Here is a 24,758-nt window from a genome sequence, read left to right as displayed (position 1 = left end):
CTGATCTTTTTTGTAATATATAATAGTGCTAGACTATATAAATACATAGGCCTATATATATTATATATTAGCTGCTAGACTGCCCCGAAGGTGCGTGCCTGCTTTGTTTACGCAGTTTTTTCCACCAAAGTGAAAATGTTTTAAAGTCTAAACGCCAACAAACATGGATTGAGGCGGAATATTTCGTTAGATAAAAACATGTTGTGAATTTTGGAAATTATTACATCTATCCTTTTTCAAAACATGTTGACTTTTGGACTTTACAACGCTCTGGAGTTATTGGAAATTGGAAACAATCCTATGCAGCCACCACTGGAATCAAAATCCATGAATAAATGAATCTGTTATATTAATAAAATGAATGTGAAAATGTATTAGTTCATCGACAACCACAGAACTTGCTATTGTAGCTAATTACAGATACAAATTTGATTATTTATATTAAATTATTCTCTTTGTAAAATAAAAACAAATCAATATAATAGCTTATAAAAACATCACCAAAGTCTATTTCAATGCATAGTAAAAACCTAGACATGTATGAAACACATATAGGCCAAACCCAAAATGGCCAAAGCGGTTAATAAAGAATATGAACATTCGCTAAACTGTGGGAAAACTGATTTAGAAAGCAATATTTGTTTTACTGTGAGCAAAAATATGATGCTGTAAAACTATAATGAAAATAGTATGCTGTAAAATCATTATGAACGAATTCTCCTAAAAGTGGGCTCACTTGAACAAAAAAGGGGGCCCCCTTTTAGGAGAATAATTTAATATAAATAATCAAATTTGTATCTGTAATTAGCTACAATAGCAAGTTCTGTGGTTGTCGATGAACTAATAAATTTTCACATTCATTTTATTAATATAACAGATATTGCCTTGAAAGGCGGGACATGTTTACTTCCATGCAATCCAGCTAAAATAGAGCTCCTGGCAGGATTTTGAGGGATCTCAATATTTTTTTTAATGAAAAATGATCTCGTAATTCTGAGATAATTAAGTCGTTAATTCAGAAAAACAGAGCAAAAACTTTTTTTTCCATGAAAAATTATCTCGTAATTCTGAGATAATTAAGTCGTTAATTCAGAAAAACAGAGTAGATTTTTTTTTCTCAAGTGAATGCAATACGCTTCCGTAGGACATAACACAATGCATACAAACATAATGTTGCATATGTGAGCATGCACAGACATATGCACCCTTTTGTGTTCTTGTATTGTTAAATGTGTCTAGACTTTGATTTATAGTGACTTCCACATCTACTTAAGCCCATATCTTATTTCATATATGGGATGTATTTGTTGTATGTATTTTATTAATTATAAATCTTAAACTCAATACTCTGTAATTTTTGTTTTAAATTTATAAGCCTAAACAGGGACAGGGGTTGCAAATTAGTCATGGCTAGAAACATGTATGCGTGGCATCTACTTTGTAGGCCTATTCTTTATAAAGCAATGTTCTATGCATTTGTCCCTGTCAAATAAACATTAAAATAAATACAAAATAAATAAAGAGGTGATGCCCTGAACAGACGCCGGTTTATTTGATCTTGACCGTCGACTGTGAGTGACGTCTCTTCCCAAGACAAACACGCCCCATAGCATAATCCCACCCTTGACCCTGATTGACAGGTTTCCGTGTAAGGCGTCAATGGAAATACTAAGGGAATTAGTATTCCATTTGAGTTTTGGCTGGCTACATACGCGACGCTGAGAAAGTGAAAAAGCAGACGTGGTAATTGAAATTGCTATTTAAATATGACAGGGCCAAAACTCGTAAGATATGGGAAACACAGTTGCAAACGGACTTTGCTTTTCCATTTGAAATCTGGCAGTCACTGTGCGTTCGCTTAAACGAAAATGCAAACAGTAATGCGCGGTTTGCAATTGCGTTTGGATTATGTCACATTTTATGCGTCCACAAATTGAAAACGCAATTGCAAATACAATTTGCAATTCCTTTTGAATAATGTCCGGAAAATCATTCCATACGTATCTTTAGCTGTGAGGCTGTACCCCAATGCACTTTCCTAAGGCTTCCTAGCATCTTCAGCTCCCTGAGTTTAATTTCATTAAATGGCAGACCATAGTCAATCTCGGAGTTTGAAGGTGTCCACAGAATTAGATTAATTTTCAAGGTACAACAGGATTACAGGATTTAAGGCATGCATGGTCAGAGCTCTCATACAGCATACTCACAGTAACATGTTCCTCTGAGGGGGTTGCCAAGGTAACGGTTTTCTGAGTCACAACTGCAGAGGAAAAAAAAATTATTTAGATGAAATACTTCAGTAATGACAATGCATTGGCATCAGATGCGGGTGTCTGAACACAAATTTGCGATAAGAAACATTTATTAAACATTAAATACAATGAATGAAACCTGAAAGCAAGACAACAAAAGTCTAAAAGCAAATTGATGTGTCAGGATGGTAAATAAGATTGTTTTTCTTTTTTAATGCTTTAACTTTTCTTAACAGTAGTGGTTTAAAAGAGATGAAAGCACTTTCTAACAAGTTGCATCTCTAAATTTGTCCCCTTTATTTTCATCCCCAGCTACAGCAATCAAAAACTTATTTTGTGCCAAATAAACTGCCTTCAACAATAATGCACTTGTTTGTATATAATCTGTAGGTCTCACAAGTTATAAAAATTACACTAATCTTATTGAAATTCCCTTCATTAATTTGTACATTCACAAACAGTGCACAAACATCTGTTTTAAACAAAAAAAAAGCTTCTTGCCTGCAAAATGTATTTTGTGCTAGCATTTGTGAATGTGGCACATTCTATAATAAACCTAATTTGAATAGATATGAGGTGTATTTTCCCTAAAAGGATGACAATGACTTCATTTATAAATACTCATGGTGCAGCACTACACTAGCACATTTGTGCCTATGTGATGTTTTGAGATACCACCCTGTAAAGTGAACAATTGTAAATTTGCCCCATGTATTTTTTGTGTGAGTTGTTTGAGTATGTGTGTGGTGCCTGCAGTATCTTTGTCTCTTTTCACACAAAGGCAGATTATGTAATTCCGCTCTGTTGTCGGGTTGCTTTATTTCCTCTGCTTCATTAGAAAGCGCAAAGAGACAGCCCAGAGCTTCCTCAACCACAATCTCAAAAACGCTAAACAATTAACACCGCAGTGTCGGCCCAGGTCTGTACCAGCCTAAGCAGATTATACATCCTGTTGCTCCTCTGAGCCAAGAACTGACGGCCCAATTAGAGACTGCATTCATTGGTGAGCTCAAGTCTCCAACTACTTCTCTCATTCCCTCTTTCCTCACAACAATGTTGTCACTGAGTTTCTATAGTCAGTGCAGTGGGAATTCACTTTCAGTTCAGTTAATTGTCCTGTAATTGCATCTAAAGAGTGAATGTGATTAATCATTAAGGCCGGTCTTAATAGTAAATAGAGTAATTTTACAGTTGCATCCAGAATGTGAGGCTCTGGATTAATTAGTTTCGAGCTTATCTCATTCAATATTTCAAGTTCACATACATTAAAGCCAGAAACATACTCTTCACAAGTACGCAAATGAAGACACGGTGCTTGGCCATTGCAAGTGCTGTAGTGGTAACACAATTAAGTAGTTAAGCGGACAATGGGATTAAAGAAATATCTGTACCCTTACGCTTTATTATTCAGGTAGCATTACTAACTTACTAACAGCAAGATTCTCTTCAAATAGTTGCTCAGCCTTGACAGTAGTTGAAGACCGTTTCGACGAACACCCCTTGTGGCAATACTAATAATGCAAAGCATACCTTTTATGTTTATGAATTGCAGTCAAACAGACTGCTAATTCTGCTTCTTACATGACTACTTGCCAAACAAATTAATAAACTCGTAAAAATTAAACACTGAATTGAGTTTAATTATTTTACTAGCTTACGTTTAGAGATTGCAGAGTGATACAAGTAGGAAAGATGACTTGCTATACCCGGATGACTCGTCTGAAATAACTTTATTCCCAAATGTTAGATCGTTATTCAGAAATATCAGATCACTGGATGGCGCGATTGACCAATCACAATCAAGTATTCCAGAAAGCCATGTAATAGGTGAAGTAAGCCTTAAACAAATGCCTAACATCACCTTCGACATGCTCTTCCCCACTTCCAACCTTTCACTTCTAAACTACACCATTATAACATTGAAATTTATACACCTAATGCCCTTCTATCACATACTGTAAATATCTTTGCCCTTAGCTTGCGGGAATCAAACTTTTATCATACAGAGCCGGAGCATTCATATTTTTCTCAGAGTCAGTGATAAATATGAGAGGACAAGGTAGAGTACACTTTTACAACAGTATAGAGGACACAGGACAAATTGCACCACGGGCATTTTAAAACCTCTGCATATCATTCCCATAGCCTTTAATCTGGATGACATTTCAGAAATGACTATTCTCTCTCTCCCATACACACTACAGATCATAAAAAAAAAAAGGGTTTCAAACATGCATGCCTATACACACTCACACACGCACACACAAACAATGTACTCTCTAAGGGCGATGAAACTTAATGCACTCGTACTCTCAGTATCTTAATTTAATCTCCAGTGAGAGCACACCTACACACAGTGTATGCGTTAATGCACTCTCTCTCCATTTTCTGTAGTGCCATAATTTTATCCCCATTTGGGTCACACCTGGAGTGCTGCATTGTACACAACACACTCCACAGCATTCAATCAAATGATGATGGAGTCTACAGTAATCAAGTATGCTTTTTCTTTCAATTGCACCAATTTATATTCTTTATTCATGTGTATCTTTTAAAAATGTCTTCTGTGCGCTTGAGCTGTCGGCTGCTTGAGAAGAAGAGTGGCAAGTTCTTGTCACAATGAAGGCCTTCTCAAGACTGTGATAGGAAACTTTGAATTTCACATTCCACATCACACAATGTCAGCTCACTGATGGGGGACCAGAGTATATCAGGTCTTTAATTAACCATTTTGAGTGAGATGACATTTGTGTGTGACAAAAATGGTCAGAGTGCTTCATACGGAACTCGTTATGTGGGACGGGTAATGGCATCTGTCCGCTTTGAGTAATAAAGGAGGGAGCGAACTGAGTGAAAAAGAGTGAGAATAAACAGGAAGTGTATCAGGCGTCTCCAATGTGTACTCATTTGTCCTCGTGATGAAGACACTTGAACACATCATCGACAGCCTTGGCTTGATTGGGTTACACACAATTAAAAACATGCATCTACAGGAATGAGCATGTACTGTACTGCACACACACACACACACACACACACACACACATGCTGAACTGAAAACAACCTGTAAATAGTGCAAGGATAATTAAATATGGAAAGAATCAATTAACATTTAATCAAAAAGAAAATATGGAAATGTGTGTGGGTTTTCTTAGCTATACTTTGGTGACAAAATTGTCCACAGATGTGAGGTAAATTTGACAAAACATTCCTTTAGTGAAACTCAGGGACATCCTAAATTTAAAAAAATTATTTCAAACATAAGGCAAATAATCCTGAGATAAAGGCTGTTTTTACACTAGAGCATTTGGTGGGGATCAGACACCATTTGATGTATGTGATGGGTTTGTTTGCTTGGTGCGAAAGCCATTTACTGAACCAGGGTGCAGTTCCTTGTTGTGCACCCAAGTCTGCTTGAAAATGGGGGTCTGGAGTACAGTTAATGTGAACTCTAGCATGGTTTGCAATTGGTATGAAAGCAATTCGGCCTAATTTGTGGATTGAGGTAAAATTTGCCAATTGTAATATAATACATTTCTTTCTTATTGCCTTTGGCAAGCAACTCGCATTAGAAGTCTACCGATAGTGGATTTTGTGGATAGCGATAACTAAGGTTTAAAAAATTAAAGGCAGATAACCTATTAATCAGCTGATCGTTTTAAAACTGATTAATAGGATGTTAAAAGATTTCAGTCTTTCCTTACTATGAGGGGTACAGACATACTGTAGAGGTGGCAAGAATAAAATCCCACATGCAGTTTATTGTTCAACCAAAATCCCAATAATTACCAGCAAAATAATGAATATCTAGTGCATAACATGGGAATTTTAACTATAAACAAGCCCAAAACACACAAGGGATTCTTATTTTGAAATGACAGAGACTTCATCAGTAACAGTGCTCTATAATTATGTTTTTACCAAATTAAGTTTTTATAACCTATATATTTGCCAGATGAAGGATTTTTGTGTATACACATTTCATCAGATGAAGTTTAATGAGCAATAACTTTTATTACAATTTACAAGATATGAAGTTGGAGACACAATGTACAGTAAGTGCTGATGGGGCACATTTCTATAAAGCCATATATTTCAGTGCTTTTTTCAAACATTTCAGTGCCGGCAACTATCGCCACAGATTTTTCAACAGCAGTGCAGTTCTGTGTGTGTTAGGTTTTTCTGAGGTGTGTAAACAGCCTCCACTAGTGCTTGTTGTGTCTCATTCTCATGTCAATGACGAACATGCACTGTGATATAGAGACAAAAAATGCGATGTAAAAAGAGACCTGTTGAGACAGAGGATATTTGTTTCTTGTTTCCTGCTATATAACACAGTTTTTTCCCCTCCCCTTTTCTCCCCAATTTGGAATGCCCAATTCCCAAACCACTCGAAGTTCTCCTGGTGGCTTAGTGACTCATTTCAATCCGGGTGGCGGGGGACGAATCTCATATGCGTCTGTGACTGCCAATAAGCGCATCTTATCACGTGGCTTGTTGAGCACATTACTGCAGAGACGTAGTGCATGTGGAGGCTTCACGCTATTCTCCAAGGCATCCACGCACAACTCACCATGCGCCCCACCGAGAGCGAGCCACACATTATAGTGACCATGAGGAAGTTACCACCCATGTGACTCTACCCTTCCGTGCAACCGGGCCAATTTGGATGGATTCAAACTCACGACTTCAGGGGTGGTAGCCAGTGTCAATACTCACTGAGCTACCAAGCTATGTAACATGGTAAAGAGATCAAGTGAGACCTTCCACAGGGTGCACACCTTTTCATATGCCTGAGTTTATGTCAACCTGCAACAAAGCATTTGTCATCTAGAGTACTCCTAAAAGCATACAAAGGCACTAGCATCCTCTGCTGTAGCCCTGAATGCAGCGCAGCACCACATCCTGGATTTCAAGCTGCTCACCAGCCTCTTTTTCCATGACTGAAGAATCTGAGTGGTAAATTCAGTTTACACCCACGTCTCCTAAATAAGCATGACTGGTCAACCCACTCTTTAGAATCTCTGCATATACGTATAACAATGCAGGAACACTGTGAGTGAGGCACTTGTGTTGCATTATTCTCAAAGAGAAATGGTCTCTCTTTTAGTTACAGAAGCACGCCAGCACACTCCCACACCACACCTCCATTAGTGCTACTAAAGTGTGCGCGCACACACACAATACGCTGCATCGGCAGAGAGTAAGATTGCGGGTCAGCTTTAGTCAAAGGTGTTAAGACACATCACAGTTAAGCTAAATGGACTGAATGAGATTTATGATGGGTAAAGGTGTGTATATGTATGTCAGGTTTTGCTTATATAGGGGGGACCAAATGTTCCGACAAACAGTATAATCTGAAAGCATCTAAATTATGGGTCTGTGGGATCAACTGATGATCCCCAAAAGAAAACATAATAATAAACATATTAAATGTTTTAACCAAAATGTAAATATGCAAAAATACTTCTGAGTGTTACATTTATAAATAGGGGTATGGTTGGTGGTATGGTTAGTAGATAGGAAAAAAATCAAAAGCTTACAAGGAAAGAACCCATCCTAAAAGAAAAACGCTGTTTTAGGTTGCATTAATGCTGCATTGATATATATATATATATATATATATATATATATATATATATATATATATATATATATATATATATTTCAGGGCTGTCAATTAACGCATTAATTCAGTGCAATTAATTCGATTAAAAATAACGCGTAAAAAAAAAAAATGTACGTAATTAATCGCAATGCCCCCGGACCGTAACAAGGAAGAATCCTGAGAAATGCAAGCTTGTAATACCACCTGTTTACTCAAGAGGGAAGTAATTGAAACTTCAGCTGTATGGCAATGCACAGTTTATACAGTGAACAAAACAACCCTTCAGCAGGCAGCACAACAAAAACATGTATTATGTTCTTGCTTTCAAAATACTTGGAGCTCAAATTCAAACTAAGGGATCTCAAGATGTGTTCTAAGTATTAAACTAGATTTAACTTGACACAGTGACCTAAAAATGTTATGTTTACGATGCAACGCACCCGAGACGCTACACAAGCATCTGTCTGACGCAGGTGTACATTGATGTGTCCTTAAGCCCTCATAATAGATCTCGAACTGATTGACAAATTCTCTTGCGAAATGGATTGCTGTGTATGCCAATGATTGACTTATGTTCAATAATATGGTAGTAAACAATACATTGTATTCTAAAGCCACTTTTTCTATTGTCTCATCAATGATTAACTCTTCTGCTACAAGAATGTAATGCATTTTAATTATCTGAATATTTTTTATTCTATCTATCTATATAACATTTTTAAATATTTAAAGATAACTATGTATAATTATTTCATCATTATATAAAGAATTATTGTTATATGAGGGACTTTCTCAGCAATTATTTGTATATGCGATGAATTAATCGGGACGCTGTGTAATTAATTTGATTAAAAAATGTAATTGTTTGACAACCCTATTATATATAATATATAATAGGGTATATAATAATATATATTATAGGACAATCCTATAATATATATTATTTTTTATAACTATTTATAATGTTCTAGTCCTTTGAGTAATTCTTGTTCTTTTTTTCAATGTATTTGCTTTAGCAATATTAAACTAATTTGTCACGCCAATAAAGCACTTTGAGTTGAAAAAATGTTCAAACAAACATCTGTGAGTGAGGAGTAGATGTACTTACAGTTGGCACTGGTCGCCTTTGATACCCTTGGTGGTGCAAAAGCATTTGCCTGTCAGCACCTGACACACATTGGCATGGCCATTACATTTACAAGCTAGAAAAGAAAGAGAGAGAGAATGAGACTGTAATGGGAGGAGACAAGATATACAGATAAATATAGAATAAAGAAATATAGTAAGGTTTTTGCAGCAAAAAAAAAAAAAAATCATATATTTGTAAAACATAATACACTCTTATTTTGACCCTCTGTCAGAAGCACTCGATTATGTGCTGCTTCTCCTTTACAACTTCACCATATATGCCAATTTACATGATTGGCTTTCTACACTTTAACATCTCACTGCTCACCGCTACTGGACGCGGTTACAGAAGTGATAGGTTAAAGTAGGCGTTGATGTGTTGTTGTGGAGGCAGTCAGATGCAAATGTCTACCTGTGTGTCATCACAATGTGGAGGAAGTAAAGAACGAGTCATTTTGGCTGCTTGGTTTCACCAAATGCTCTTTTCGCAGTGAGGAGGAAGTTTTCAGCTCTGAAACTTACAGTATGTTGTTATGGTACAATGAAGTCTTATGTCAACTTAAGGAAAATGTAAGAAAGGAAATGTGGAAAATGTTGTTTCTATACTTCATTATATAATGTACTGTAATACAATATAACATAATTAACTATATTTATGTAATATCTGATTTATATTCTGATTTATAAAAAATAAAATTTTACTCATGTCATGACCCCTTTAACTTCATACTTCCAAAGTCAAAATAGTATCTACTGTATTCAGTGACATCACTACCAATTAGATCTGTCTGTTCTAAACCTCAAACCAACCAAGCTGACAAACACAGTGAGATGACTGTTCTCACATTCTATTATCTCTCTCTGTTCTCTCAGAGAAATTAGTTTGGCTGAATTACTTGAAATGAACACATAAGTTTATAGGCCCTAGGCCACAATACCAATCAAGGTAATTAAAATAATAGGTGCATTAATGCATTAACAACACCCCGCTCATGAACTCTGAGATCTTAACCACAAAGGTCAATAGACACAAGGAATACTCTATATTTCCCATGTCTGTGGATAAGAACATTAAACATATAATCTACTATTCTGTATTCTACTCCAGTATTAAACTATTCTATTACTCAATTGAGATTAGGTATTATAGCTCTAATTGGGTTGCTTTCACCATGGGGTGATCTCTTTTGTTTGTTTTATTCTCTTTTGTAATTCAATTTGGATAAAAATAGCTAAATTAATAAATATAAATGTAACTATTACAATAAACATGAGCTGAGCAGAGACTAACATGTTTTAATTAAGCTATATAAATAACACAAACAATTATTTGGAGATAGATTCATAATATATATATATATATATAACACAGACCTCTTATAGTTTTACCTACTAAAATATTTATATAAAAATTTAAAGGGTATTTTTATCATAAATAAAATTACAGTGCATCCGGAAGTATTCACAGCGCTTCATTTTATCCACATTTTGTTATGTTACAGCCTTATTCCAAAATGAATTAAATTCATTATTTTCCTAAAAATTCTACAAACAATACCCTATAATGACAACGTGAAAGAAGTTTGTTTGAAATCATTGCAAATGTATTAAAAAAAAAAAAAAAAAAACACATGTACATATGTATTCACAGCCTTTGCCATGACACTCAAAATTGAGCTCAAGTGCATCCTGATCATCCTTGAGATGTTTCTACAACTTGATTGGAGTCCACCTGTGGTAAATTCAGTTGATTGGACATAATTTGGAAAGGTACACACCTGTCTATATAAGGTCCCACAGTTAACAGTGCATGTCAGAGCACAAACCAAGACATGAAGTCCAAGGAATTGTCTGTAGACCTCCAAGACAGGATTGTATCGAGGCACAGATCTTGGGAAGGATACAGAAAAATGTCTGCAGCATTGAAGGTCCCAATGAGCACAGTGGCCTCTATCATCCGTAAATGGAAGAAGTTTGGAACCACCAGCACTCTTCCTAGAGCTGGCCGCCCAGCCAAACTGAGCGATCGGGGGAGAAGGGCCATAGTCAGGGAGGTGACCAAGAACCCGATGGTCACTCTGACAGAGCTCCAGCATTTCTCCTTGGAGAGAGGAGAACCTTCCAGAAGAACAACCATCTTTGCAGCACTACACCAATCAGGCCTGTATGGTAGAGTGGCCAGACGGAAGCAACTCCTCAGCAAAAGGCACATGACAGCCTGCCTGTAGTTTGCCAAAAGGCACCTGAAGAACTCTCAGACCATGAGAAACTAAATTCTCTGGTCTGATGAAACAAAATTGAACTTTTTGGCCAGAATGCAAGCATGATGTCTGGAGGAAACCAGGCACCGCTCATCACCTGGCCAATACCATCCCTACCGTGAAGCATGGTGGTGGCAGCATCATGCTGTGGGGAAGTTTTTCAGCGGCAGGAACTGGGAGACTATTCAGGATCGAGGGAATGATGAATGCAGCAATGTACAATCACATTGTTCATGAAAACCTGCTCAAGAGTGCTCTGGACCTCAGACTGGGGTGAAGGTTCATCTTCCAACAGGACAACGACCCCAAGCAAACAGCCAAGAAAACAAAGGTGTGGCTACTGGACAACTCTGTGAATGTCCTTGAGTGGCCCAGCCAGCGCCCAGACTTGAACCCGATTGAACATCTCTGGAGAGATCTGAAAATGGCTGTGCACCGACGCTCCCTATCCAACCTGATGAAGCTTGAGAGGTTCTGCAAAGAAGAATAGTAGAAACTGCCCAAAAATAGGTGTGCCAAGCTTGTAGCATTATACACAAAAGACTTGAGGCTGTAATTGGTGCCAAAGGTGCTTCAACAAAATATTGAGCAAAGGCTGTGAATACATATGTACATGTGATCTTTTATTTATTTTTTTATAAAATTGCAAGATTTCAAACAAACTTCTTCACGTTGTCATTATGGGGTATTGTTTGTAGAATTTTGAGAAAAATAATGAATTTAATCCATTATGGAATAAGGCTGTAACATAACAAAATGTGGAAAAAGTGATGCGTTGTGAATATTTGCACTGTATATAAAAATTCTCCCCCGATATTTACCCATAATGTTAGAGAAGTTTTAGAAACAAAAACAATTTTTTTAACCTCTCTTTGACACTTAGAATAGGCTTTGCTGCAATTACATGCTGCAACGGAAATCAAAACACTGACGTTTACAATGTATATTTGTAGTAAAATTAACTCAAAATTGGATTCCTCATTTTATGAGCCCTTTAATTTGGTAATAAACAGAACTTATATTCATGAGAATGCTTGTATGTTCTCTTGCATTGTGGTACATAGTGTGTGGTCCCCATTCAGAATATAAATTTGAGTGTCTGTTAATTCACTGAGGGGCGAACTCCAGTTTTGAAACTTTACAAACCAGGTTCATATGTGTTCAGAAGTATTCTGCCACAGATGAAAAATGCTGGCTTCAAATTCCACAGCCTTTTATCTGTTCTATAATCCATTTCTGAGCAGTGGCCTATAATTATTTCTAAAATAAGCATTAATTCTACAAACTCTTCCTGCTAAGCTAACACCACTGTGGATCATAAGGGCTCTGACAGGCTTTTGTCTGCAGAGCTATGATGCATGACAACACGTATAGGATAATTTCTATGCCGCCTGCAAATCCGCAATCTGCCAACACAACACTTTCCGTCCTGTTCCTGTAGGTTGTATTTCAAAGGCCCACAATGTTGTGCACAAGAGCACCTTTTGAATGCTAGTAGCCTCTTGAGGGGAATGACGTAAATCATATAGGAAATATGATAGTGTCTAGGATATCTAGTGCATTTTCAGAACTGACAAGCCATAAAGTATTAAAGGAATTTTCACAAAAACAGAGGAACACATCCATTTTCATCCTAAAATAGGCTGCAAATAAAACAACAAAGACATTTTAGTATTGTATATGGACGATTCCTTTGAAGACACGCATTTTTTACTTTATTTCAATCAGTTGCAATATGGCGTCTGAACTATCAAACATTTTGTGATCACCAGTTCTTTGTGTTAAACCCCTTTGGTGGGAGTGTTGTCTCATAACTCTGGGCATAATGGGGTATGACAGCATATCCCCTTTCACAGGATCACAAAGCAGTGCTGTAAAGCATAATTTCCACAGCAAAAGCTTAACTCTCACCTCTGGCAGTGCACTCACCTGTTTGACCTCAACACCAAACAATTTCAGTGTGTAATAATCACACGAGGAGCAGTGTGTTTTCATTGCAGTATGTGCTCTTTGCTCTCCTACCAAGCATAGTGAAGTATTATTATGCCTCCCAGCAGGTGCAAATATTCTCACCTTGGCACTTTCCGCCATTGGTTGGGTCTCCATGGTAACCCGGTAAGCACGTTTCGCAGTGAGGTCCAGTGGTGAGGTTACGGCACTGCTCACACATACTGCCGTTCACACAAGTGCTGTGGCCGTTGCACTGGCATGCTAGGAAATATAAGTCATTGGGTAAGACTTTGATTTTTCATTTTTCACTAAAGTGTGTTTTGTTGCATTGAGGTTATGGATGACTTTTAAATCCTTAAATTAATTGAAATTCTCTCATAATTTACTCACCCTCATTCCATCCGAGTTATGTATGACTTTCAGATGTGAAAGTGAAACTAAACCAGCACCACATGTGCCTTTCAGGTGTAAAAGAGAAAGTGGAGATTTAGAGTAAAAAAATTAACTTATTTATATATATATATATATATATATATATATATATATATATATATATATATATATATATACACTCACCTAAAGGATTATTAGGAACACCATACTAATACTGTGTTTGACCCCCTTTCGCCTTCAGAACTGCCTTAATTCTACGTGGCATTGATTCAACAAGGTGCTGAAAGCATTCTTTAGAAATGCTGGCCCATATTGATAGGATAGCATCTTGCAGTTGATGGAGATTTGTGGGATGCACATCCAGAGCACGAAGCTTCCGTTCCACCACATCCCAAAGATGCTCTATTGGGTTGAGATCTGGTGAATGTGGGGGCCATTTTAGTACAGTGAACTCATTGTCATGTTCAAGAAACCAATTTGAAATGATTCGAGCTTTGTGACATGGTGCATTATCCTGCTGGAAGTAGCCATCAGAGGATGGGTACATGGTGGCCATAAAGGGATGGACATGGTCAGAAACAATGCTCAGGTAGGCCGTGGCATTTAAACGATGCCCAATTGGCACTAAGGGGCCTAAAGTGTGCCAAGAAAACATCCCCCACACCATTACACCACCACCACCAGTCTGCACAGTGGTAACAAGGCATGATGGATCCATGTTCTCATTCTGTTTATGCCAAATTCTGACTCTATCATCTGAATGTCTCAACAGAAATCGAGACTCATCAGACCAGGCAACATTTTTCCAGTCTTCAACTGTCCAGTTTTTGTGAGCTCTTGCAAATTGTAGCCTATTTTTCCTATTTGAAGTGGAGATGAGTGGTACCCGGTGGGGTCTTCTGCTGTTGTAGCCCATCCGCCTCAAGGTTGTGCATGTTGTGGCTTCACAAATGCTTTGCTGCATACCTCGGTTGTAACGAGTGGTTATTTCAGGCAAAGTTGCTCTTCTATCAGCTTGAATCAGTCGGCCCATTCTCCTCTGACCTCTAGCATCAACAAGGCATTTTCGCCCACAGAACTGCCGCATACTGGATGTTTTTCCCTTTTCACACCTTTCTTTGTAAACCCTAGAAATGGTTGTGCGTGAAAATCCCAGTAACTGAGCAGATTGTGAAATACTTAGACCGGCCCGTCTGGCACCAACAACCATGCCATGCTCAAAATTGCTTAAATCACCATTCTTTCCCATTCTGACATTCAGTTTGGAGTTCAGGAGATTGTCTTGACCAGGACCACACCCCTAAATGCATTGAAGCAACTGCCATGTGATTGGTTGATTAGATAATTGCATTAATGAGAAATTGAACAGGTGTTCCTAATAATCCTTTAGGTGAGTGTGTATATATATATATATATATATATATATATCTCTGTATCAAATATATCGGTTTCTTACCCACACCTTTTAAATTGCTTCTGAAGATATGGATTTAACCACTGGAGTCTTATGTATTACTTCTCTGTTTCCTATGTGTGATTTTTGGAGCTACAAAGGTCTTATCACCAAACACTTGCACTGTATGGACCTACAGAGCCAAAATATTCTTCTAAAAGTCTTTGTGTTCTGCTGAAGAAAGAAAGTCATACACATCTGGGAGGGCATGTGGGTGAGTAAATGAAGAGAGAATTTTCATTTTTGGGTGAACTATACCTTTAATGTGTTATATGAACTAAATGTCACAACATTTAAAGCGCAAAATTGCTCTTTAAAAGTGAGGGGTGTCATTTCTGCCCCACTAGCTAAACAAAACAATAAAGCAAACAGAACTATAAATATAATGTCTGTTTTCATGAAATTTTAAACCTTCACGCAGTCTGCAATTGTTCGGTAGTCCGGCCCCAAACTCAGCCGTTTGTTTAGGCAGTTGGGACAATCAATAAACAGACTGCAATTCTGTTTTATGCCATTAGAGGCAAAGAAATTCCTTCAAACTACCTTTACATTTATTTCTTTTTTTGTTTTATTCTGTGGTGTACATAACCACTGTCCATGTAAACATCCTGTATCAACTGTGCATGCAAATGTGTGTATCTTGAAGTGACAAGTGTAATTTAAAGTGTGTGCATTCATGGTACATTCTCACCAGGACACTGGATGAAAGCCCACTCAAAGCCTCGTTCTTTTGGGCAGAGTCCTGCATCAAGCACCATTTCTTGGCTGTATCTGGAGGGGCTCTTCATGGGTCCACGATACGAGCCCTCCATACACTGTCCTCGGCCTGTGTTACTGGGGTCCCCACACCAGCCACAGTCAGGCTGCTCCAGACACTGACCACATGTACGCAAACCAGAGCAGTTCTGAGCTGCAATTAGGGAGAACAGATAGAGACCGAGACAAAAAGAGAGTCTGGTTAGATTATATACTGTACACTGATATATTGAAACTGTCAGATCCTCACATGGCATATCATGCAACAGATTTAGTAATTTGTTCATAAATGCCACAAGAATGTTACTTCCAAAGACTAGACATAAATCAGTCTCCCTAAAGAGCACATCAGAGCCATGTGTTTAGGTCTCTATCAGTTTGATTCCCCTCCCCCAATCACATCTCTAAGGATCTCAGACCACACAACAGCAAGAATTATGCAAAATGTGTTCAAGGTCAAGCAATGGCAGCATGGTGAAAAAGCACACTGTTAGTCTTTACACTTTACACTTATTTGAGGTATAAATGCTAATCCTTCCTGAATGCGTCCTGGACAGCAGCAAAGTACCACACCTCACCAGTAAATCAACCGCACTAAAAGGATAAAACCATCAAATCTGAAAATTCGAAAATTCGAAAAAGCAGATACACACAAGCGTGAAAACTTCACAGATCTTCTACAGTGTGTCGCACATCAAGATGAAGGGACACAAACACCTGAAGCTCCTTTAATACAGGTAATCCACTAAAATAACAGATGATTTTGCTCTAAATGCTGCATTTATCCTTAGATTAAATTTTAACCTCATAACCCTCCCCTCCAAATATGAACAATAGTGGTCACAGGAAACGCATTTAAGTGACCAGGTGTAAACAGTGATGTGTCTCACCAGTCCACGTGATCGGATCACTCAAGACGCATCTTAATACCAGCTGTACACGATGTGAAAATTAATGTGTAATGAACCTATGTTCCAAGTCTTATTGTGAGCAATTCATCAGAGTTCATGTTATTCCAAGAAAAAAAAAAAAAAAAACTTTTGTTTTTGACTGACATTAAGCACTTTTATTGTTATACCCCACCCCTCCAGTTACCTATCACATAGACAACTTTACAATCTAATCTATTCCTGTTGGATCAAATCAATACATCAAAAACACTTAAAATGACATAAGTAAAATAGGTTGCGAAAGCAATTTCATGCTGACTTAAAAAATCCAGAACTGCATGTCGCCCAGACTGCATATTTATATAGTGACAAATGTAGCCATGCCAAAAGGCAATTGGAGAGAGGGAAAGAGAGAAAGCGAGAGAGAGTGATCACTGCATATCACTGCTGCACAAGAGTCAAACTCTTTCCGCCATGCTCCAACAAAGACAAAGTACCTTAAAGGGAACAAAACACCAGGAGTCAGAAATAGATGGCACTGACACAGGCCGGAGCTGATAGCGGAGCAGCTAATACACTAAGTAACCATCACTCGGATGGAGAGATACATTTTGATGACAAAAAGGTTTCCTCAGCCGAAGAGATTTGCAGAATAGTACCACCTTCAGCCAGAGAGCTTTTAATTCATTTTCCATCAGACTGAGCGTAATGGAAGCTCTATCAGTAAGTCTAGGCCTGTCACAAAGACCACAGACAGAGAGCGTTGATGTGTCCCCAATACACTTTCCTCACTTTCTGAGAGTGGAATCAGACATTATGAGCACTTGCCTCTGGTCTGAAGGACAAACATAACTTGCCATTTTTTGTAATCAGACAGGACATGCACACTGCTATGTACCAATAAATGGCACAGGAAAATTGTTTTTGCCTTAAAGAAACAAGTAACATCTATAAAAAAAAAACAGAAAATGTGCACTACACCTCAAACGAAGTGGACAAAAAATTAGGAGCATAAAAGGTATTAAGGGGATGTCAAGGCCTCTCAAAATGTTCCTGCCATTCATGATCACGTTTGCCTTGAAGCTACTCTCACTTAGCGTGCTGACACATGCCATTAGAATTCATTCTTGAATGGCCAAGAGAGAAGACCGAATGCTTATTCAGGCAAATTGAAACACTAATTGTACATTACAGGTGGATCAGAGGCCAAGCAGTTCAGCTAATGAGATGAAACAACAGAACTGATTGAAATGAAGAACACACACAACCCAGGATAGCTAAAAAGACACTGATTGGCAGTATCTTTCTCGAAAGGCTCAACAGAGTGACTTTCTCTTCACTGGGAAGGGCATACACAGTTGTGTGGATTACTAAATCCCTTCCAACAAATAAGGTAAAGGGGTTCATGAAAAAACAGCTCCAGTAAGACTAGTGCTCTAGCTTTTCTTGCTAAAAAAAAAATCTCCTACCAGAGATGAACAGATAGCTTCCATAGCTGAAAACAACAAACAGGCCTCCAGCCAGGTGAAGCATTACACCACATCCTAACCATCCCACTAAAAGCAAAATACTGCAAGAAGTGACCATATTAGAACATATTTTATATTTAATATTGCCTACATATCAGCATTTTGGACCGATTAAATTTCACTGTGTGCAACACTACCCAGTGTTTTTCTGCTTGTTGTAGTCACGGCTGGTTAGGACAAAAGTTTGAATTAGTATGGAAGAGATAGGATTTATCTCTTGTCACTTCATCACAGTGCACATAGAAAGGGCACAGTAGCACACTTAGAATGAAAATTAAAATGAAGATTCTGTGCAAGGCACATTTTCTCACAATATTTTGAAACCTTGTGTTCTTGGGGATGCAAGTTTGGGTTTGGCCTTCTCATGTCCTCCTAAACCAATTCTACCCACACTCTCTCCCTACATGTGACATTCTATGCTATCCTGTCTAACAAAGGCAAAATTGCCCATAAAACAAATTCGTTTAAAAAAATGAGAACTACACAAACTAATTTACATGTTAAATTCAAACACCACATGCTGTGGCTATTTTAAGTAAATAAGGACACTCACACACACAGTCTCCTGTCTGCCACTCCAGGCACTGGCCATAGGGAAAGGAGATGACGTAAGCATTGGAGTCCACACAGCGCTTCGTACTTCCACACCACATGCACTCCATGGCCTGGCTGGTGCAGTTCTCACAGGTTGTGCGCAGGGAGCAGGGCATCTTACACGGGCGGGCATTTTGGTTCGGGCTCACTGCAAAGGAGAAATTTTGGTTCAATAAATTTAGTTTTATCATATTTCTGGCCAGAAAATGGAATGCTTATGTGTCTTATGGGATTGTGTCTACTCACAATCACTATGATCACACAGTCAGTGTGGGATTGAAAACCGTATTTCTTACATTGCCCTGTTCGTATAACAGCTTAGAGGAGTGTCTTGAATACTGTCTTTATTAATTACCAAAGTCAAGCTCCTTTTCTACTCAAATGAAAGCATTATTAATAACCTGTAATTACAGTGACTAAAGTAAAAAAAATTTAAAAAAAAAAAGATTATCATAACACATTTATAGATGACTGACGTGATGATATGTAATAAATGAGTCCAACCGAAGTGAGAGTTAATTTGTCAAATCTTGATTAACGGATAACTGGAATGTGGTTGTCACTCTCATGTGAAATGTTTGAATGTAACCATATTTAGCACACTAAAACAGGACTGACAACCATATTCTGCTTCTGTGTGATAGTAGCCACACACAGAGTCAAAAATAAAAGCAGTGGAGGGAAGGAATAGCGACTCACCAACTGGTTTCTCACAGATGAGGCCGTCTGTGTTGGCAGTGCAGGGATTGGCCCTGAGGCCTGAGACCTGAGCTCTCTCCAGGTATGCACAGAAGCCAGAGTCATTGGGCTCACCGGGCAGCCACTGCAGAGAGGTGTTCGTGAACGGAGACATGTCCTCCCACCCCCAGTATGACACGTTGATCTTCCTCAGGCCCACCCATGGGGACAGTTTCTGAAGGACAAAATCAATGAGTCAGAGGGACAGTGGATGCATTAATAATATTAGGGACTAACTATACAGTTGCATCCTGAATGTTATCGCATTATTGGCAAGTGACATCTGCAAACAATCTTTACTGAGCCACTTTTGCAATGATTTTAAGCAACTGCTCTCACATTGAGACACAAACCTTCCCTTTCAGTTGGTACTTTTGCAGTTCCTCCAGTACAAAGTCCACCTGCTTGGCTGTGGTAAGGGAAGCGATGTTGCCCTCCAGGTTCTTGCAGTAGTGCTGAGCATTGTCATAGCTCTCCTTGCTGGAGTTGATCTGCAGACAAGCCTCCTCAACATTGCTCCAACCATCTCCACAAAGCTGGGCTACAGAAGGACCATGAGAGACAGATCAATCAGGAGATTTAAGTCAAGCCTCATCCATCCTTTTCAAAATCGAGGTTACAGTGATGCACTTGCAATGGAAGTAAATATGGCCAATTTTTAGATGTTTAAAAAGGCAGAAATGTGAAGCTTATCATTTTATAAAAGAACTTACATTAATTCCTCTATTAAAATTCATGTATTATTTGAGATGTAAAATTGTTTAAATCGTCATTGTAGGGTTTGTTGATATTACATCGTCATGGCAACAAAGTTGTAAAATTGCCTATAACTTTACACAGAAATGTTTAGCTAAGGATTTTATCCCACTGAAATCATGTTAACATGCATATTGTTTACGTCTTGCTGCTATACTTTTGAAACAGTGAGTATTTTAACGTTTACGGATTTGCCCCATTCACTTCCATTGTAAGTGCCTCACTGTAACACAGATTTTAGTTTTTTTTAAAGAAAAGGAGGGGCAAGTAAAAATTACGTTTCGTGGTAATCAATAATATACCACAAATGCTTTCGAATGAGCTTAACTTGTATTGAACCCGGACTATTCCTAAACTCTATTGGAGAAAATTGTGAGTCAAGTATCCTGTGCACCTCTCGTAAAGAGTGCTTTTTGTGTGGCAGGCAGGTTTGCTGCATATGTGGCATGTTCCAAATCAGTCACTTATTAGGTTCCATTTCAGTCAGCATGCTGTGTTAAAAGGCAAGGCAGCTCACTTGGTTTCAGAAAAAAGCTACAGTGTCAAATATATAGAAAGTAAAAGCTTTGGCTCTATAAGCATTTACTCTACCTTAACTGACATATTCAGAGAAAAAATCTTAACAAGTTCAACTATGAACGCCTCTGCATTAGTTCACAGAATAAACTGTCAAAATGATCCATGATTTCCCTCAAGACCCGCCCATCTTACCAGGGAGGGTGTGGCATTCCTGCTGTTGAGGATCCCATTGGCAACTCAGGTTGAGGGAGCAGCTCTTGCAATTGGACATCTTACTGCAAATCTGCTCATTCCTGATTGGACATTTGGTGAAATTCTTCACAGTCTAGTTAGAAAAAAAAAACATACTAAACATACAATACACAGTATGTATGTTGCATTCACCTGTGTAGTGTAGCACGTGTGCCCTCTGCAGGCCTACTTACAGCAGTGCAGTTACTGAGAGCTGATATGCATTTCTTGCCATCACACCATTGACATCCATTAGTGTTGGAGGTACAGCTGGTGCAGTCAGAGAAGCGGTAACATCGCTCATCTACTGTGGCTTTAGGCGAGACATATTTCAAAGAAGTACAAGAAAAGTGACGGTGAGATGAAAAGCAGAACTGTCTAGTCTAAAAACAAAAATGGACACTTCCATGTATAAATATCCAAAAGCTGTCAGGCATACGTTCATCTAAAGAGGCATCTAAGAAATGTGAGATTAGTTCACAGAGCTGTGCTCTCATATTAGAACTTTGAACAAAGTAGAAGATAAAGATTTAGTACTTCAAATACCTTCCATACCCCATTTACTTCTAATTGAAGACTTCAAAAGATCTTTATTTTGACAAGTCCTAATTTAATCATTAAGAGTGTCTCCATGTCCTTGCTTCACTAAATAAACATAATTTCCCCACCCCTTGCTTTAGACAAACACAAATTCTGAATAGTGGTGGAGGAAACACTTCCACTGCATGTTTATGTGACATTGTGTAGTTAATGATGATGTGTGTGTTTTGATGTTAAAATACTTTCTTATATCCCAGTTTTATGTGCTGTCATCTAGAAGCAAGCCATTTTTAAAGTGGTTTCCTCAGAAAAACTGCGAACACTGTTTGTGGATCCTGGCCAGCCCAACATAGCTCAACCAAAGGCATGAGTTCGGGAAACCTGGTTAATAACATTATTCATTGTCATTTATTATTAATGTCATTATTAGGCGGACGCTACCCACACATTCTTACACCCAATCACAGACTAAATTCTGGCTGGTTTAGAGTGATTGGTTGTGTTCTGACAAGTGGCAAAAGATCAAACAAAGCAGCCCTAAAGAGCAGCAGAGGGCTGTGGGAAACTCTCCTCTGTGTCTGCTTCAAACAGCCTGTGCCACTTCTATTACTCTCTCATTTACTCAGCCTTTACACAATGTGGCAGACACACCCTAGGGCTCAGATCAGCACATGCAAGCCAGACTGATTTCCCAGCTTGGACATGGTGGAAAATGTCGTAGCTGAGTGTGGCAGGGGAGTCTGTGAGCCTCCAGACACCTACCGGCTTTGGCAGGGCAGAATGGAGCAGGTGTTGCGCTGTTAGAGAAGCTGGGCTCCAAGGACACACAGCGACTCCCTTTCCAAACACAGCGCACACCAGGGCCTGCAGCCTCGCAGCGCTCCTGCCCCAGGAAGGCCTCACAGCTGGGTGGCCTGTATATGAGCACGTCATTCAGAAGCACACTGGAGAAACCACCAAACACATACATCGACCTAGAAGGAAAAGAGAACATTAAAATAATAAAGTGACAGTTTACCTAAAAAATTACTTAAAAAGTAATACAGGTTTGGAACATGAGGAATTATCAGTTTAATAATTATATAAAATATTGTGTGTTTATGCATATTTCATAGAGTTCTTACCCATTACTGGTGACTGCTGTATGCCCAAAGCGGTTGACATCTCTGTGCAAATTCGGTTTAGGCAGGACCTTCCACTCATCACACGCTGCAAGACAGGAGACATTCTTACTTTTAAATTAACCTTTGATGGCCCACTAAGAATGAAATGTAACTGTATGTAAAACATGTAGAAAGGGGCCACTACAAACCAATGTCATAAGCAAGAAAGTCAGCAGAGAAGCACTTGGCCCCATTACTAAGAGAGGTGTCATTATGGGTATTCCCTCCAAAGATGAGCAGATTTCCTCCTAACAGCACAGATGAGTGCAAGTAACGTGGGTAACCGCTCTCCCTCAGAATCGTCCTACAAAATAAAACATGGCTCAAATTGAAACCAAGTTGACTACACCCTTTAAAAGTTTATATAACATGATTACAACCTAATTGTATGTGTGTATGTGCCTCTGTGTGCTCTCACCAGGTGCGGGTCTGAACCTCATAGCGGTACAAGTCATCCACAAGGCCGTATTTGTTAGCAGGGAGAGATTTGTATCCTCCATGGATATACACACTTTTACTACCGCTATCATACACACTACTGTGTCCGTACCCACCCTGAGCGATCGCTCCTCTGGTATCTGGCACCAACCATGTGTTTGTTCCTGTGGACAGAATGAACAAAACATGATCACATGTACGATGTCAGGAGGAAATCAGATTGTTTGTGTTTGAATGTTGTAGATATCAAAAATAAAGCTACGTTTTCTTAAAACAAAAAAACGGTAGGAAAAGTCTGCAAGAATTTCCTGTTAGAGTAGAAAATAAGAGCATGAGTTCTCGACTCTTAAGATTACTCAGGGCCCTGATCACGAAAACCTCAGCCAGAGAGACATGCTGCTTCTGGATATATCAACTGCACACTGCTTCTTGCAAACAACCACAGCTCTTTCTACTGGCCCACTTGAGTAAAAACAATCAAATCAATCCTTGAAGTTCACCCAAAAATTTTATTCTCTCTTCTTTTACTCACCCATAGTCTAGATCTGCAGAACACAAAGATTTTTAGAAGAAGATTTCAACTCTGTAGGTCCATACAATGCAAATGAATGGTTGCCTGAACTTTGAAGCTCCCAAAAGGACATAAAGGCAGCATAAAAGTAATCCATATGACTCAAGTAGTTAAAGCCATGTCTTCTGAAGTGGTATGATAGTTGTGGGTGAGAAACAGATTGATATCCAAGTCAGTTTTTACATGAAATATCCACTTTCACATTTTTCTTCTCTTGTTTTTTGTAGATTCGCATTCTTTGTGCATATCACCACCCACTGGTCAGGGTGGGTCAAATGTGGAGATTTAAAGTAAAAAAAGACTGAAATACTGATGTTTCTCACACATACATATCGTTGTGTTTTTTTAAAGACATGGATTTAACCACTGGAGTCATATGGATTACTTTTTATGATGTCTTTATATGCTTTTTGGAGCCTCAATGTTCTGGCCAACATTCACTTGCATTTCTTCATTTGTGTGTGGGTGAGTAAATGATGAGAGAATTTTCATTTTTGGGTGAACTATTCCTTTAATGCAGGATCATAATCTTTGTTATTTAAAATCATAAGGATCGTTTTTAAATAACCAAATTCACAACTCAATATTTTTAGGGTACTTGCAAAATACTTCACCATTCAATCCTAATTTCAAGACAAACAATGTATTACAGCAATACTGGTTCAGTCACTCACGTATATTGTACTCCTGGACGTTGCTGATGTAGCTGTAAATGGAGGAGTAGCCGAAGATGACCACCATAACCACATCCCCATTATCCATCTCTGCTATATGGGCCGAGTGGCCCTCAACAGCGTAGACCTGCACATGAGGTGGCACACTGGGCAACTTCTGTGACCACGTCATTCTGGGTATGTTGAACACCCACAGCTCATCTGTTACATTACTGGCACCCATCTCCAACTTGCCTCCAAACATGTAGATGTCATCCTGAAAAAAAACAAAAAGATTCATGAACATTTTGAATCTTTCAAAATAGCAGTCAACA

At 38.5% G+C, this 24,758-nt stretch overlaps 1 protein-coding gene across 2 annotated transcripts in view; it reads right to left on the bottom strand.

The window, feature by feature from the left end:
- Positions 1–24,758, bottom strand: part of LOC127633481 (attractin-like protein 1) — a 142,425-nt gene that overhangs the window by 87,218 nt on the left and 30,449 nt on the right. For both annotated transcript variants that reach the window (XM_052112626.1, XM_052112625.1), the window contains exons 8-21: positions 24,445–24,700; positions 23,180–23,363; positions 22,911–23,065; positions 22,723–22,807; positions 22,361–22,572; positions 21,253–21,371; positions 21,020–21,152; positions 19,906–20,093; positions 19,514–19,727; positions 18,774–18,962; positions 15,737–15,955; positions 13,323–13,460; positions 8,969–9,062; positions 2,208–2,260 (exon numbers count right to left, since the gene is read on the bottom strand). In XM_052112626.1, the coding sequence (XP_051968586.1) occupies positions 2,208–2,260; positions 8,969–9,062; positions 13,323–13,460; positions 15,737–15,955; positions 18,774–18,962; positions 19,514–19,727; positions 19,906–20,093; positions 21,020–21,152; positions 21,253–21,371; positions 22,361–22,572; positions 22,723–22,807; positions 22,911–23,065; positions 23,180–23,363; positions 24,445–24,700 (2,239 nt within the window). The remainder of the gene's footprint in view (positions 1–2,207; positions 2,261–8,968; positions 9,063–13,322; positions 13,461–15,736; positions 15,956–18,773; positions 18,963–19,513; positions 19,728–19,905; positions 20,094–21,019; positions 21,153–21,252; positions 21,372–22,360; positions 22,573–22,722; positions 22,808–22,910; positions 23,066–23,179; positions 23,364–24,444; positions 24,701–24,758) is intronic.

The sequence above is a fragment of the Xyrauchen texanus genome, chromosome 40 (genome assembly GCF_025860055.1).
Source record: "Xyrauchen texanus isolate HMW12.3.18 chromosome 40, RBS_HiC_50CHRs, whole genome shotgun sequence".
Classification (NCBI taxonomy): Eukaryota; Metazoa; Chordata; class Actinopteri; order Cypriniformes; family Catostomidae; genus Xyrauchen; species Xyrauchen texanus.
This window is presented reverse-complemented; position numbering and strand designations above follow the sequence as displayed.